The 17,180-nt window shown below is 41.3% G+C and overlaps 2 protein-coding genes across 7 annotated transcripts in view; one reads left to right on the top strand and one right to left on the bottom strand.

Moving 5' to 3' along the window:
* The window catches only part of ap2a1 (adaptor related protein complex 2 subunit alpha 1), a 91,433-nt gene that overhangs the window by 44,283 nt on the left and 29,970 nt on the right, over positions 1-17,180 (top strand). For all 4 annotated transcript variants that reach the window (XM_049560193.1, XM_049560194.1, XM_049560191.1 and 1 more), the window contains exons 10-12: positions 119-216; positions 297-528; positions 779-967. In XM_049560193.1, the coding sequence (XP_049416150.1) occupies positions 119-216; positions 297-528; positions 779-967 (519 nt within the window). The remainder of the gene's footprint in view (positions 1-118; positions 217-296; positions 529-778; positions 968-17,180) is intronic.
* Positions 985-17,180, bottom strand: part of LOC125878876 (uncharacterized) — a 189,120-nt gene continuing 172,924 nt past the window's right edge. For 2 of the 3 annotated variants that reach the window (XR_007447805.1, XM_049560343.1), the window contains 2 exons: positions 5,018-5,123; positions 985-4,636 (listed from right to left, as the gene is read on the bottom strand). Coding sequence is in view for 1 of the 3 variants with exons in the window: in XM_049560343.1 (XP_049416300.1) it covers positions 4,546-4,636; positions 5,018-5,123 (197 nt within the window). In the remaining 2 variants the exon portion in view is untranslated. Of the gene's footprint in view, positions 4,637-4,676; positions 5,124-17,180 lie in introns of those variants that run through there. The other variant, XR_007447802.1, reaches the window with a different exon arrangement.

The following is a 17,180-nucleotide window of genomic DNA, read 5'->3' as shown; positions in this document are numbered from 1 at the left end:
ACAGACATTGATGTAAACTGTAAGAGATACTTGACTGGTTGGCAGAGGCATACAACCACAGGGAGGTAATTCTAGTTTGTAATTAGAAACCAGTAAGTTGAATCATTGTCTCTTCCAGGCCCTGCAGGCACCTGCCTGCCATGAGAACATGGTGAAGGTTGGAGGCTACATTTTGGGAGAGTTTGGTAACCTCATTGCTGGTGACCCGCGCTCCAGGTATGTTGTTTTTTTGGCTGCTGAGGCTTCAAGTTAATTGTTGAAATGATAAATAGTAACTGCCCTGTCCTGTTGTCCAGTCCCCTGGTCCAGTTCAACCTTCTCCACTCCAAGTTCCATCTGTGCTCTGTGCCGACTCGCGCCCTGCTGCTGTCAGCATACATCAAGTTTATCAACCTGTTCCCAGAGACCAAGGCTACCATCCAAGAGGTGCTGCGCTGCGACAGCCAGATCCGCAATTCGGATGTGGAGTTGCAGCAGCGTGCTGTAGAGTATCTCAAGCTCTCGTCCATCGCTAGTACCGATGTTCTGGTTAGTTCAGATGACTTAACTCAACTTAGCTCAGGTCCAGAAATAATAAAACAACATTTGCAAGAAGCACTGGTGGATATTGTTAATAAATGTTTGTTACTTTGTCACCAAAAATGGACACAGTCTAGAGCTCTGCCGTCATGTTTTTGCTGAACATGTTATCTGTCTACAGTGATGTGTATTTTTAGTCAAATTTTGGCAGTTTTTTCAGTCCACATCCCCAGCATGATTGCCTTCTCTGTTCCTTCAGGCCACTGTCCTGGAGGAGATGCCTCCCTTCCCAGAGAGGGAGTCGTCAATCCTGGCTAAGTTGAAGAAGAAGAAGGGGCCCGGTGCTGTGTCTGTGACAGAGCTGGAAGACAGCAAAAGGGAGGGCGGGGAGTTAAATGGAGGGGGCGACCGGGGGCCAGACACAGCAGCAATGGCTGCCTCCAATGCTGTAAGTAGACTCTAGGAGGGGCTTATTCCCAAATGAGCAGAGTTCTGTTTCATCCCTGCTGACCGCCAGGGGCGGAGTTGCACTGAATATTCCCCTTCGCGCATGCGCAGTTTGAGTATGTATACCAACAATGTCACCTGTGACCCCTGGATGATCCATAAGAGACTATATCTTCCGGTGACATCAGAGGATAATTTCCTTTTCATCTTCTCGCGCGCAGGTTGCTTTTGGAAGCATTGAACTGCATTTCAAGCTTATATTCTGTCGCTAGTACTTCCGTGGCCATTGTCGGTTGGAGTAGCGGACGTTCGCCCTCCAGGAACTGCGACAGCATTCTTTCCCTCTTGAGAGGAGTTGTTTAACTACGTTTGATTCAGTGTGGAAGCGGTACGTCTTTTTGCCGGTGTGTCACTTCCCTCTCCGGACAAGGTATCTAACTCCTAAGTTGTTTGCAAACTAATATTACTTACTTTGTTAAAGACTTGTCGGTGAAAGTTGCGTTCGCGCAACATCTTCCAGGCACTTGATGTTCACTTGAGATAACGTTCTCTGTTTTTTCTGCTGGAGGGTTGCGTTAGCGCTTCCCAGTTGCCAGCATGTATAGCCTGATGTTTTTTTAGAGGTAGCATCTGCACTAAATTTCATTTTGAGTTACAACTGGATTTGAGTTTGTAATCAACCTCTGTTGGTGAAGGCTGCGTGTGCGCTGCCTCCCCCCCTAGCATATGGTCTCATTTTGTTACCTACAGCATCAGGGCTCCGATTAGTTATCTGTTTTTCTTTTTAGTGAATAAGCTGACTCTGTTGGAGGAAAGTGTTTTTTTTTTTGTTTTTTTTTTAATACTTTATTTATTCATTTTCAGATGTGCAAAACAGAACATCAAGGTAAATAACAACCCGTACTATTACCCTTTTCTTCCCACCCCTCTCCCCAAAGCAGGCTAGGAAAAGAAGAAAAAAAAAAGGAAAGTCTTTACTCTGTAACGAAAAATTTTGTGGCCATCTGCGACTGCAATCACAATATATTTAAGAAATTACAAAGAAATAAACAGTCAGAACACTGAGGTGTCATGAGGGTCCTCGCCGCTGTGTGATGTGATCAAGAAATGGTTGCCATATCTGATGAAATCTATTAGATTTCCCTGATATCTTAAATCGAATTTTCTCCATATACAAGGTGCTTGAGAGCTCCGTGAGCCAGGCTTCAAAACTTGGAGGTATCTCTTTGTTCCAGACTTTGAGAATAATTTTCTTAGCAATAACCATCCCATACTGGATTGACAGAACCTTCCAGTCTCTAAGAGTCTCGAGCTGTTGAGACCAGCCAAGAATGCCTGTCTCTGAGTCTGGAGGAAGATCATATCATTAAACCTCAGAGTAAAAATAGAAAACCTCGCATCAAAATCTGTGGAGTTTAGTGCAGAACCAAAACATATGTGCCAGTGTGCCCTTGGACTGTTTGCATTTTACTAATAGTGGTGAAGAGGATGAAAAAAATGAATGCAGTTTAACACGTGAATAATGGAGTCTATGTATAACCTTGTATTGAATTAGCTGGTGTCTTGAATTAATTGAACATGTGTGTATGCTACAAAGACATTCACACCATGCATCTTCTGAGATGACAGTGCCTATTTCCCTCTCCCAGCACTCTCTCAGGTGTTGTGTACTTGGAGCAGTTTGAGCCATAGACACTAGCCTTTTGGACTCAGGTTCCTTTGTTAGAAGAGAATAGACTTCGTCAGGGGAATTATAAATTTCAAAATTTGAAATGCTTACTCTAGCATAGTTCCTGACTTGTAAATACCTGAAAAAATGAGATGGTTGCAATTCAAATTTGTCTTCAAGTTGATCAAATGAGGAAAAAGCATTGTCAATATACAAGTCTTTAACAGTGACCAGGCCTTTCCCTTTCCAGACAGAGAAAACAGGATCCGATTAAGAAGGATGAAATGTATGATTGTGATAAATGGGGACAAAAATAGAAGTGTTTGTTAGTTTAAATGTTTTTTTTAATTTGGCACCACACCCTTAATGAGTTTTCTACTATAAATCCAATCCCTTTAAATGGTCCAGGGCTTCTCTGTTACCCCTTTTCCACCAAAGCTGGTGCTGAGCTGGTGCTGGTTCTCAGTTGGTTCAACTTGCGAACCAGCTGAGAACCAATTTGCTTTTCCACGGCTCGAGGTGGTTAGGGTGCCACGTCATTGCGTCACTGTATACGTCAGATACGTCGAACAACAACGACGACGGACCACGTACTTGTGCAGCTGTTACTCCTGGCTCTACAAGGCTTCATCAGCATTCCAAACACGGCAGATACATCGTATTTGTGCTGCTTGACAAGATTCGTATGGACGGCAATTATGCTCCAGAAGACAGGTAATAACCTAACACGGTTTGTCTCTTACTAACACTGAATGTGAGATTGTTATGTTAGCCTTTGTTGTAAGCTAACGTTAGCTGGCAGAGCACAGCTAATTTACAACGCAAATGTGTATGTGTACTTATTTAGACAACTGAGGGCTTATTGTAGTTTCAGATGGACAAAAGAGGATGCTTAGCTCTGTGAAATGAACTCTACTATTTGAAATGCATGTAAACAAACTGTATGAAAATACAAGTCAGTGATTTATGTTTAACCTCATTTTCTTAACCCATATGCCTCACTAAGAACATTGTTGGTTTGTCACTTAATTTTCTTGATAATTTTGGCTGTGTTCATATATGGCATCAATAGAACATAATAAACTCAATAGAATGATATATTACACTTCAAATGTGCTGTACATTTCCTCATACATTGCATGCTATGAATGCAGATCTGCAAGACCCTGTATGTATCTGCACATACACACATTTATGTACAGACACTCATGCGCATACACATTTATTTGAGGCATAAGGGTTAAATAGCATGATGGATATTCATTTTAGTATTGATCACTCTCCACTCAACATGCTTATTTACCTCTACATTTTTGTCCTACCCCATGCAGAGCTGGCTCATGAAGCCCTTTGCGGACACTGGCAGATTGACCCCTGAGCAACACACATATAACTACAGATTAAGCAGTGCACAGTCAGTTGTGGAAATGGCATTTGGGAGATTGAAAGGATGGTGGAGGTGCCTCCTTAAAACCTGCCATTCAAGTGTTTGTTTTATTTAGTTCTGGTTGTGTATGATACACATGTTTTGGCTGCTACTCTCCATTGTTTTTGCTGTTTTGTTGCTGCTTACCTGACTACTTTTACCTGTGTTTGCTGGACTACTTCATGTCACGAATATTGTTTCATCCTTCAGTTCAGTAAATTCATAGAAATGATTATGGCTGTCATGTTCTCATTTCTTTATAAACACAGTGACAGAAGACATCCGTGAAAAGCATCTTCATAAATGGGTAACCTGTTGAGTTCTTCTTGATAAAAGTGACATGTTTGCATTGAATGTGCAAAACTAAAACTTCCCGTGAAACAGAACTGCTCATTTCTGGGCTTGGGCCTCCATCACAGATACCATGCGCCCCATCAGTCCAAGAAACACACTGGTGTCAGTCTCCAGCTTCTGCAGCAGGGCATCATTCAGGTCCTTGCTGTGCTGCAAGAACCTCTTGTCTGCCCTCTCCAGGTATTCCAGCAGCCCTGTGTTGCTGTCTCTCTTCCTCTTCCCTGTGTACAAGAATAGAAGAATCAGTTTGAAAGTTTTTTTTTAAAGTCATAAGTAGATAAACACAGGTTCAGCAGTACAGTGTAACAAACGTGTCAGCTCAACAATCAGCACTAGTCTTACGACACAGTATATAGACCTCACACCATATGGAAATGAGGATGTGGGTATAAAAGTAACAGTGGCAATTGTGCATAGTATTGCTGATTGGACTATGTAGCTGCCCTGGTTCAATGGCAGCAGTCATGGGTGGTAGGGGATTGTGTATGAATGATTGTTCATTCACATATTTATACTATCAAGTCATACTTTTAGGTATATCTCCATGTCTGCATAGTGTCTGGTGAGACAAACTACTGGATAAACAGCACAGCAACTCTTACCTGGTCTGGTGGCTTTGACCTGAGCTGCTGGATGGTGTTGGCGAGCTGCAGTGGAGTGGCGACGTTAGCTCCATGTTAGCATCATCTTGTTCGATGGCAGATAACTCTGTAGACCACATGAAAAACAGCACCTTAAACAGTGACTTGTCCACTACACATTATACAATGTTTAGCCAACTGAAAGTGGGGCTGGTAGTTGAGCCCATGGCTAAGTAACTTGCTAACGTTAGCTAATGTTAGCAAGGCTAACCTGTTGATCAGTTAACATTAAGCCAAGCAGACGTCACAAACAATAGCTGTGTCCCAATTTAGGGCCGCATCCTCTGAGGGACGCGAAAAAACGGGCCAGTTCTTTTGTCTGTCGAAACAGGAAAACCGGTTCCAAGTTAAGCACTGGCCCCGAACCAGCACTGCGAAAAATGCATTTTTTGTTACTGTAGAACGGTGCTGGTATCGGCTGGTTTCCTGGCAGAGTAATGTGTATTTCAGGCAGAGACGATCTTTGGTCGCGTAACGCCAGGGCCACACCGCCCGTGGAAGCGCTGTGAATAGCCTTGAAGCAAAGCCAGTTTCCTTTCGGCGCCCATGTTAACGGATTGTGTCATCCACACCGCGGAGCTGCCCTGCAGTGATCGTTTCGGTGTCTGGTCTATTTTCTGCGCGAGCCGCGAGCAAGTGTGTCAAGCCGGGCAGTTACCCATGATGGAAAAACAGCCCCAAATGTGACGGAGACAACAGCTGGGAGCAGAACCGCTTGTCGACAGGCGTGGAGAAATGCGCGTCTGATGTGAAAGGAAGTGCTCCGGCTCGGTGCGCTGCGATCGCTGTCCAAATGTACCTGAACAGCTGAGCACACAGGTATGTGTTGTGTCAGAGGAGAAACGAGCCATTCACATTTCTCTCTTTGTGGCAGGTAACCATCCACAAACCTCAGCGCACTTTAGGGACTGTTCTTTACTTATGAAGGGAATGTTCTTTACTAGACTCACAAGTCAGTCTTCAGACACTTTGCTTAACTAAAGACTGATGACTTTCTCCCTGATTTTGTGTTTAGATGGGCGGATACAATTTCAGAGTTTAAAAAAACTCCCTACGTTGCAGAACCAATAGTAAATCCGCAGGGCAGTCCTTCGGTGGCTCGCCAAACTCTTGTGCTTGTAAACATAGTCCCACTAGAAACACGTGTAGCGGTACAAAATAGCTCAGCCATGCTCGCAGAAAACGCCGTCAAAGTTAGTGGATGTCTGTCGCGTTTGCGGCGACACATTCTCGCCAACTAAAAGAAACAAACATAATCCTTTACAAGGCCATGACTCATCCGGCCGGACTATAGAGGGAATCGCCTTGTTGTTTACAAATACTTCCAGGTAGAAAACCAGCAGAGCTTTAGCTATATATATGTGTGTGTGTGTGTGTGTGTGTGTGTGTATATATGTGTGTGTGTATATATGTATATATATATATATATATATATATATATATATATACATACAGTACAGGCCAAAAGTTTGGACACACCTTCTCATTCAATGCGTTTTCTTTATTTTCATGACTATTTACATTGTAGATTCTCACTGAAGGCATCAAAACTATGAATGAACACATGTGGAGTTATGTACTTAACAAAAAAAGGTGAAATAACTGAAAACATGTTTTATATTCTAGTTTCTTCAAAATAGCCACCCTTTGCTCTGATTACTGTTTTGCACGCTCTTGGCATTCTCTCCATGAGCTTCAAGAGGTAGTCACCTGAAATGGTTTTCCAACAGTCTTGAAGGAGTTCCCAGAGGTGTTTAGCACTTGTTGGCCCCTTTGCCTTCACTCTGCGGTCCAGCTCACCCCAAACCATCTCGACTGGGTTCAGGTCCGGTGACTGTGGAGGCCAGGTCATCTGCCGCAGCACTCCATCACTCTCCTTCTTGGTCAAATAGCCCTTACACAGCCTGGAGGTGTGTTTGGGGTCATTGTCCTGTTGAAAAATAAATGATTGTCCAACTAAACGCAAACCGGATGGGATGGCATGTCGCTGCAGGATGCTGTGGTAGCCATGCTGGTTCAGTGTGCCTTCAATTTTGAATAAATCCCCAACAGTGTCACCAGCAAAAAACCCCCACACCATCACACCCCCTCCTCCATGCTTCACAGTGGGAACCAGGCATGTGGAATCCATCCGTTCACCTTTTCTGCGTTTCACAAAGACACGGCGATTGGAACCAAAGATCTCAAATTTGGACTCATCAGACCAAAGCACAGATTTCCACTGGTCTAATGTCCATTCCTTGTGTTTCTTGGCTCAAACAAATCTCTTCTGCTTGTTGCCTCTCCTTAGCAGTGGTTTCCTAGCAGCTATTTGACCATGAAGGCCTGATTCGCGCAGTCTCCTCTTAACAGTTGTTCTAGAGATGGGTCTGCTGCTAGAACTCTGTGTGGCATTCATCTGGTCTCTGATCTGAGCTGCTGTTAACTTGCGATTTCTGAGGCTGGTGACTCGGATGAACTTATCCTCAGAAGCAGAGGTGACTCTTGGTCTTCCTTTCCTGGGTCGGTCCTCATGTGTGCCAGTTTCGTTGTAGCGCTTGATGGTTTTTGCGACTCCACTTGTGTTCATTCATAGTTTTGATGCCTTCAGTGAGAATCTACAATGTAAATAGTCATGAAAATAAAGAAAACGCATTGAATGAGAAGGTGTGTCCAAACTTTTGGCCTGTACTGTATATATATATATATATATATATATATATATATATGTGTGTGTGTGTGTGTGTGTGTGTGTGTGTGTGTGTGTGTATGTATATATACATATGTGTGTGTGTGTGTGTGTATATATCACATTTTTTTTCACATCACTGTATCACCGTTAGACTAATCCGATGTTTGTAAAGTCTATAAACACAATGATTGAACAAATATTACTATTTCTGTGTGCACGTTTACTTTAGCTGGGCTAACCGTTAGCTGTTAGCCCTGTAAGCCGTTAGCGGTGTCTGTAATAGGTTATAACTCATTAAACGGTCCGTGAAAAAAATATCTTATCCAGCAGATATCTTAGTTACAACATGATTGAGCTAGCAAAGCAGTTTTGTGTTGCTGTGTGTGGTATGTATTCAGTTTTAGGAAATCACGATGTCTAGAAAGCATCAGTGGCTGCAGCTGACAGGGACAGCTAACATCAGGACGTCATCTGTTAAAAGCCTCCCATTGTCAGATACGACATGAAACTACTCCAGTTAGCTCAATCATGTTGTAACTAAGACATCCTCTGGAAAAAATATTTTCTTCACAGATGAGCACACGTTTGATAAAACGGAGTTTAATCTCTCCGCATCCATTTTCAAGCTGTGTGTTCGCTTCCTTGTGGACGAGAAAAGGAGGAGAGCACATTTCCGAGAAGGTGTGTCCTTTTCAAAAATGCAAGAGGCATTGCTTTGTTGCCGGCCGTTTTCGCCGGTGTGTTAAACACACTTTAGAAAGGAGTGTCCCCAGACTATCAGAAGGCGGAGATCTCTGATTGTCTGGTGGCGAGACTAGTTCTTTACTTGTGTGTTAATCAGTTGGTGCAGTTTCACTTAAGTAAAAAAATGACTGAACAACTTTCATTTGTATTGTAGTCATATTTGACCAAGAGTATCTTTACTTTCACTCAAGTCATGTCGTTGAATACTTTGTCCATCACTGGTCAGACATTCATGTTTATATAGGGCAGGCCCTGCTCTTGCAGTATGGTTGAACTAAAATCTTATGTCTCAACTGTCCAAAGGGGACTGAAGTTAGTGATTAATGTAAAATTCCTTAATGAAAGATTCTTTTTGCACTGTGGTAAGAATACTACAGAATTTATTAACCCAAATATTACACTTAACTGTTGAAACAGTTATTCATATTTTAGCATACATTATTACTAATATTAGTGCACACTATTAAAATAGTGATTGAGAATCGCATACAAGACCCAAATGACATGCTAAATAATACTGATAGCAAATTACAACACTTACCAGCCAGCCTGGCTGGTAAGTGAAAAAGTTAGTTTTGGACCCTGAGCACTAGTCCACCCAATTCTTTTGAAAAACACTTTAGATAGGAAAATGGGTATATTCTGAAATATATATAGAAATCTGGGTAAAGTCACCATTTTTATAGCATTAATTTGGCCAATCATTTACATAGAGAGTGTTCAATATCATTTTTAATCTGATTATCAATCAGAGTTTGTTGTTCAGTGTACAAAGTTGATCAGATTGTTTTGGGACTGTAGTTCCAAGATACTTATGTGGGTAGTCACTTTTACTGGTAGATTCCTGAGAAAGTTGGGGTCTAAGTCCTCCGTTAGAGGCATAAATTCACACTTTTGCCAGTTTATAGTATATCCCGATAGCTCTCCAAAATTTTTAATGTGGTCTAATAATGATGGAATGGATTTTTCTGTGACAGAAACAAAATTATGCCATCGGCATACAACGCTATATAATGATCTATTTTGCCTAAATGTATAGGGATATTTTTTGGATTATGTCTGATGCTTATCTGGGCAGACAGTCTCAAAATGTATAAGAGGGGCTCCGCAATGCCAGAGCAAACTATTACTCATCTTTAATAGAAGAAAATAAGAGCAACCCCAGGTTTCTTTTCAGCACTGTAGCCAGGCTGACTGAGAGTCAGAGCTCTATTGAGCCTTGTATTCCTTTAGCCCTTAGCAGTAATGATTTTATGAGCTTTTTTAATGACAAAATTCTAACTAATAGAGGCAAAATTCATGACCTCCTGTCCTCAGATAGTACCTATCTGCTATCAAACACAGCTGTAAGACCTAATATATATTTAGATTGCTTCTCCCCAATTTCTCTTCAAGAATTGACTGCAGTGATTTCTTCATCTAAATCATCAACGTGTCTCTTAGACCCTATCCCAACTAGGCTACTTAAGGAAGTCTTACCTTTAGTTAAAGGAATAGTTTGACATTTTGGCAAATTCGCCTATTGCCGTAATCCCTATAGTCATATGAGTAGGTACATTACCTTGAATTGTCAGTGCCTGCTATTCTGAGATCGGTGGGGCAGAGCTGCTCAGCTGGGGCAGAGTTGCCTGCTGCTCAGCACACAAAATGGAGGTGAACAGTACAGCTCCCTCTCTCCCTCAAAACTAATCAAATACACCATCAAATGACTCCAAAACGCTCTTGTGGACAACACATGGCTTGCGCATTCCCCACGCTATGAAATAATAATGTATGATTAAGTAACATTACGACACATAAAGCAAATACTCGGAACTACTTTCTTGTGTAAACCACTGGGCAGAGTGACACAGTGCGCACCTGAGACAATGCCGTAGTTATTGCTTGCAGCCTTGCATTTGCGGTATCGTCAGCTGGACGCACCAGCAAGTTTGAGAGTGTTGTTGTGAATCATGGTTTACACATGTATTGTAAAAGGTTGCAGTAACAAGCCAAAGACATGGAGCAGAGTGAAGTTTCACGCAGTACCAACCAAAAATACGGACAGGATGAAACAATGGCTATTTGTGCTGGACATTGACCCCAATACGCCTGTGGAAATGGTCTGGAAAATGTTTGTTTGCTCCAACCATTTTTTACTGGAGGACTACAGTGAAAGGATGGAGCGCAGAAGCTCAGGAATGGTTCAAACGCTTTTCTTGAAAGATACTGCCATACCATCTGTCGCCATCACAAAACGAGTAGACGTGGTAAGTAGGGGTGTAACGATACATCGATTCACATCGATACATCGATTCATCGATTAATGATCCGATTTTATCGATGCAAAATGAAAACATTGATCCATATTGTCATCTTAAAGATACACATTTATTTTGAAATTCGCATATCACATCTGTGTCACCATTTCTGGGCAAGCACGCCTCCAGAGCTCAGAAATAAAATGGTCAAATCATATTCTAGTTGTTTTTGTGAGTTGATGTAAATGATTGTGTTAGATGGGCATATGATATCACGTCATATCGATCGCAGGCTCCTGAATTGAATCAAATCAAAATTGTATTGTGACAGACTTTGTGATATCGGCAAACATCGTATTGTCATCCAAACAAATCGTTATAATATCGTATCGTGATGAAGCTGGTGATTTACACCCCTAGCGGTAAGTGATTGTTGTGCATTTTGCTCAGCAATCTCTCTGCTGTAACGTTACCTCCATGTTGAGTAACATTAGCCTACAATCCAAGCATGGTAAATAAGGCTAAAATGCAAATGTTGTTGTGGTTATGTTATGAATAAGTGCTTGCCCAGACCATCTAGTGAAGTGACTGGCATTACTTCTCATTGTTGGGAATAAACAGACTGCTAGGGAACATTTTATGTTGTTGTTCCCTCAGGAGCTGAGGTGATTTATGAGTGTGGAGTTAGCATGTTCTCCCCGTGTTCCGGTGATTATTTTGAGGCGTACTCTCGTCCCATCCCACCATCAACATATGTATGTAACATACAGTCACTGGCCACTTTGTTAGGTACATCTGTGTAATCTAATGCAATCCAGTAGAACAGCAATACCATGATTTTTTTTCCCCGAAGCTTATAAATTTTTGGTTATTGTTGACATTGTCTAGAAAGTGATGATTCTACTTTGTTTATTATTGAGGTCATAGTGAATGGTGGTAGTGTACTGGGGTGGCCTCCTAATTTTGTCTAATTGAGGGGGACAAAATATTAGGAACACTTTACAATATATTGCACTCCAGTACACCAGCACCACCCACTACGACCTCAATAATAAAGAAGAATAATCACCTTTCTGACAATGTCAACAAAAACTGAAAATATAAAAGCTTTGTAAACGTAGAATGTGTGGCAGAGCTGTTGTATTGGATTGTATAAGATTGCACAGGTGTACCTAATAAAGTGTCCCTTCCAAAATCTGTAACTCTTCCTCTGTATATTCTGGCTCAAATAAATAAGGTTCTGGGTCTTGGTTAATATAAAAGAAATCATCATCGTCATCCACCAGAAAGTCCGCCATGGTCAGCAGTCGGCTTCTTCTCAACAAACTTGTTGTTGTGATGACAGGAGTAACTGCACTAAACATACGCTGTTTGAAATCACTCCGCCCAGCAAGTACTATATGTCTGGAATGTAGTTCCAGCTGTGCATTTGGCTTCAAAACAACTCTGTCTTGTAACATTACATTATTATTTCATAGCATGGTGAATGTGTAAGCTACAAGTTGTCCACAAGAGCGTTTTGGAGTAATTTGATGGTGTATTTGATTAGTTTTGAGGGAGAGAGGGGGCTGTACCGTTCACCTCCATTTTGTGCGCTGAGCAGCAGGCAACTCTGCCCCACCGATCTCAGAACAACAGGCACTGATAATTAAAGGTAATGTACCTACCCATATGACTATAGGGATTACGGCAATAGGCGAAATTACCAAAATGTCAAACTATCCCTTTAACACTCACTTATTAGACATGATCAATATATCTTTAATAACAGGCTATGTACCACAGTCTTTTAAGGTAGCTGTAATTAAACTTCTCCTAAAGAAGCCCATCCTGGATCCAGAGGTGTTAACTAGTCTCGCCACCAGACAATCAGAGATCTCCGCCTTCTGATAGTCTGGGGACACTCCTTTCTAAAGTGTGTTTAACACACCGGCGAAAACGACCAGCAACAAAGCAATGCTTCTTGCATTTTTGAAAAGGACACGCCTTCTCGGAAATGTGCGCTCCTCCTTTTCTCATCCGCAAGGAAACAAACACACAGAGAGCTTGAAAATGGATGCCGAGAAATTTAACTGCGTTTTATCAAATGTGTGCTCATCCGTGAAGAAAATATTTTTCCCAGCGGATGTCTTAGTTACAGCATGATTTAGCTAACTGGAGTAGTTTCATGTCTTATTCGACAATGGGAGGCTTTTAACAGATGACGTCCTGTTACCTTTGCTGCTGCTGTTAGCTGTCCCTGTCAGCTGCAGCCACTGATGCTTTCTAGACATCGTGATTTCCTAAAACTGAATAAATACCACACATAGCAACACAAAACTGCTTTGCTAGCTCAATCATGTTGTAACTAAGATATCTGCTGGAAAAGATATTTTTTTCACGGACCGTTTAATGAGTTATTACCTATTACAGACACCGCTAACGGCTAACAGGGCTAACAGCTAATGGTTAGCCCAGCTAAACGTGCACACAGAAATAGTAATGTTTGTTCAATCATTGTGTTTATAGACTTTACAAACATCGGATTAGTCCAAACGGTAATACAGTGATGTGAAAAATGTGACATATAGGCTATATATATAGCTAAAAGCTCTGCTGGTTTTCTACCCGGAAGTATTTGTAAACAACAAGGCGATTCCCTCTATAGTCCGGCCGGACGGATGAGTCATGGCCTTGTAAAAGATTATGGTTGTTTCTTTTAGTTGGCGAGAATGTGTCACCGCAAACGCGGCAAACATCCACTGAACTTTGACGGCGTTTTCTGTGAGCACGGCTGAGCCATTTTGTATTGCTACACGTGTTTCTAGTGGGACTATGTTTACAAGCACAAGAGTTCAGTGAGCCACTGTAGGACCGCCCTGCAGATTTACTATTGGTTCTGCAACGTAGGGAGTTTTTTTTAAACTCTGAAATTGTATCCGCCCATCTAAACACAAAATCAGGGAGAAACTCATCAGTCTTTAGTTAAGCAAAGTGTCTAAAGACTGACTTGTGAGTCTAGGTGTTAGCCAACTAGAGGCCGATATCTAATCTTCCCTTTCTTTCAAAGATCCTTGAGAAAGTAGTCGCAGACCAGCTTTGTGATTTTCTCCATGATAATAATTTATTTGAGGAATTTCAGTCAGGATTTAGAGTGCATCATAGCACTGAGACAGCGCTAGTTGAAATTGAAATTGACCTTCTGATTGCTTCAGACAAAGGACTTGTCTCTGTACTTGTTTCATTAGATCTTAGTGCGGTGTTTGACACAATTGACCATCAAATTCTGTTACAGAGACTGGAACACTTAATTGGCCTAAAAGGTTTTGCACTAAGCTGGTTTAAATCTTATTTATCCAATCATTTTCAGTTTGTTCATTTTCACAATGAATCATCTTTTCTTACTAAAGTTTGTTTTGGAATTCCACAAGGTTCTGTGCTCAGACCAATTCTATTTACTCTATATATGCTTCCTTTAGGTAACATCATTAGAAATCACTCTGTAAATTTCCATTGTTATGCAGATGATATACAGTTGTATTTATCGATGAAGAGAGTAATCAATTAACTAAACTTCATAACTGCCTTGAAGACATAAAAACCTGGATGAGCACCAATTTCCTGATGTTAAATTCATACAAAACTAAAGTTATTGTTCTTGGCCCCAAACAACTCAGAGACTCTTTATCTGATGACATAGTTTCTCTAGGTGGCATTGCTCTGGCCTCTAGCACTCGGAGTAACATTTGATCATGATTTGTCTTTTAATTCTCATTTAAAACACACCTCACGGACTGCATTTTTTTTATCTGCATAATATTGCAAAAATTAGGCCTATCCTGACCCAAAAAGATGCAGAAAATTGGTCCACGCTTTTGTTACCTCAAGGCTGGGTTACTGTAACTCCCTATTATCAGGTAGCTCTAGTAAGTCTTTAAAAACTCTCCAGCTAATTCAGAATGCAGCGGCATGTGTACTGACAGGAACTAAGAAACGAGATCATATTTCTCCTCTTTTAGCTTCTCTGCACTGGCTCCCTGTAAAATCTAGAATTGAATTTAAAATCCTACTGTTAACTTATAAAGCTCTAAATGGTCAGGCTCCATCATATCATAGTGCCATATTATTCCACCAGAACACTGCGCTCTGAGAATGCAGGGTTACTCATGGTCCCTAAAGTCTCCAAAAGTAGATCAGGAGCCAGAGCCTTCAATTCAATTCAATTTTATTTATAAAGCCCAATATCACAAATCACAATTTGCCTCACAGGGCTTTACAGCATACGACATCCCTCTGTCCTTATGACCCTCGCAGCGGATAAGGAAAAACTCCCCCCAAAAAAAACCTTTAATGGGGAAAAAAAAAACGGTAGAAACCTCAGGAAGAGCAACTGAGGAGGGATCCCTCTTCCAGGACGGACAGACGTGCAATAGATGTCGTACAGAACAGATCAGCATAACAAATTAACAGTAATCCACATGACACAATGAGACAGAGAAAGAGAGAGAGAGAGAGAGAGAGAGAGAGAGATGCAGGTAATGACAGTAGCTTACAACAACATTATTGAAAGTAATAATATTATAGTTATAGTTCTGGCTACTGCAGTACAATATGTTGAAAGTATGTATTAATATCTGGCAGTATACATGTGTGACAATAGTCATATGTGTATAATAACAGTAGAAGTATGACTAATGACTAATGATGGCAGCAGCAGGAGGCATCTGGCAGGACCACGACAGCAGCACAACCACACACGTCATGCTGTCCAGGCACCGCTGCGATATGAGTTAATCTGAGAGACAGTGGAGCACAAAGGCTCCAGAGAAGAAGCTGAGTTAGTGACATCCAGAATGGTCGAGTTAGCAAGATGCAGTAATAGAATACGAGAGAGAGAGAGAGAGAGAGCGAGAGAAGGAGAGAAGGTGCCCGGTGTATTATAGGGGGTCCTCCGGCAGACTAGGCCTAAGTCAGCCTAACTAGGGGCTGGTACAGGGCAAGCCTGAGCCAGCCCTAACTATAAGCTTTATCAAAGAGGAAAGTCTTAAGTCTAGTCTTAAATGTGAAGACGGTGTCTGCCTCCTGGACCGTAACAGGAAGATGATTCCACAGGAGAGGAGCTCTACTTTTGGAGACTTTAGGGACCACGAGTAACCCTGCGTTCTCAGAGCCCAGAGTTCTGGTGGGATAATAAGGCACTATGAGCTCTCTAAGATATGACGGAGCTTGACCATTTAGAGCTTTATAAGTTAACAGTAGGATTTTAAATTCAATTCTGGATTTTTACAGGGAGCCAGTGCAGAGAAGCTAAAACAGGAGAAATATGATCTCGTTTCTTAGTTCCTGTTAGTACACGTGCTGCTGCACAGTTTTTAAGGACTTACTAGAGCTACCTGACAATAGAGAGTTACAATAATCCAGCCTTGAGGTAACAAAAGCGTGGACCAATTTTTCTGCATCTTTTCGGGTCAGGATAGGCCTAATTTTCGCAATATTATGCAGATGAAAAAATGCAGTCCGTGAGGTTTGTTTTAAATGAGAATTAAAAGACAAATCTTGATCAAATATTACTCCGAGGTTTCTTACGGTAGTGCTAGAGGCCAGAGCAATGCCATCTAGAGAAACTATGTCATCAGATAAAGAGTCTCTGAGTTGTTTGGGGCCAAGAACAATAACTTCAGTTTTGTCTGAATTTAACATCAGGAAATTGGTGCTCATCCAGGTTTTTATGTCTTTAAGGCAGTTATGGAGTTTAGTTAATTGATTACTTTCTTCTGGCTTCATCAATAAATACAACTGTGTATCATCCGCATAACAATGGAAATTTATAGAGTGATTTCTAATGATGTTACCTAAAGGAAGCATATATAGAGTAAATAGGATTGGTCCAAGCACAGAACCTTGCGGAACTCCAAAACAAACTTTGGTACATAAGGACGATTCATTATGAACGTGAACAAACTGAAAACGATCAGATAAATAAGATTTAAACCAGCTCAGTGCAGAACCTTTTAGGCCAATTAAGTGATCCAGTCTCTGCAGTAGAATTTGATGGTCAATTGTGTCAAACGCCGCACTAAGATCTAATAAAACAAGTACAGAGACAAGTCCTTTGTCTGAAGCAATCAGAAGGTCATTTGTAATTTTAACTAGTGCTGTCTCAGTGCTATGATGCACTCTAAATCCTGACTGAAATTCCTCAAATAGATTATTATCATGGAGAAAATCACACAGCTGGTCTGCGACTACTTTCTCAAGGATCTTTGACATAAAGGGAAGATTAGATATTGGTCTGTAGTTGGCTAACACCTCTGGATCCAGGGTGGGCTTTTTTAGTAGAGGTTTAATTACACCTACCTTAAAAGACTGTGGTACATAGCCTCTTAATAAGGATATATTGATCATATCTAATATATGAGTGTTAACTAAAGGAAAGACCTCCTTAAGTAGCCTAGTTGGGATGGGGTCTAAGAGACATGTTGATGATTTA

The sequence above is a fragment of the Epinephelus fuscoguttatus genome, linkage group LG19 (genome assembly GCF_011397635.1).
Source record: "Epinephelus fuscoguttatus linkage group LG19, E.fuscoguttatus.final_Chr_v1".
In the NCBI taxonomy this organism is placed as follows: domain Eukaryota; kingdom Metazoa; phylum Chordata; class Actinopteri; order Perciformes; family Serranidae; genus Epinephelus; species Epinephelus fuscoguttatus.
Note: the sequence above shows the minus strand (reverse complement) of the source record. Positions and strands in the feature narration are given on the sequence as shown.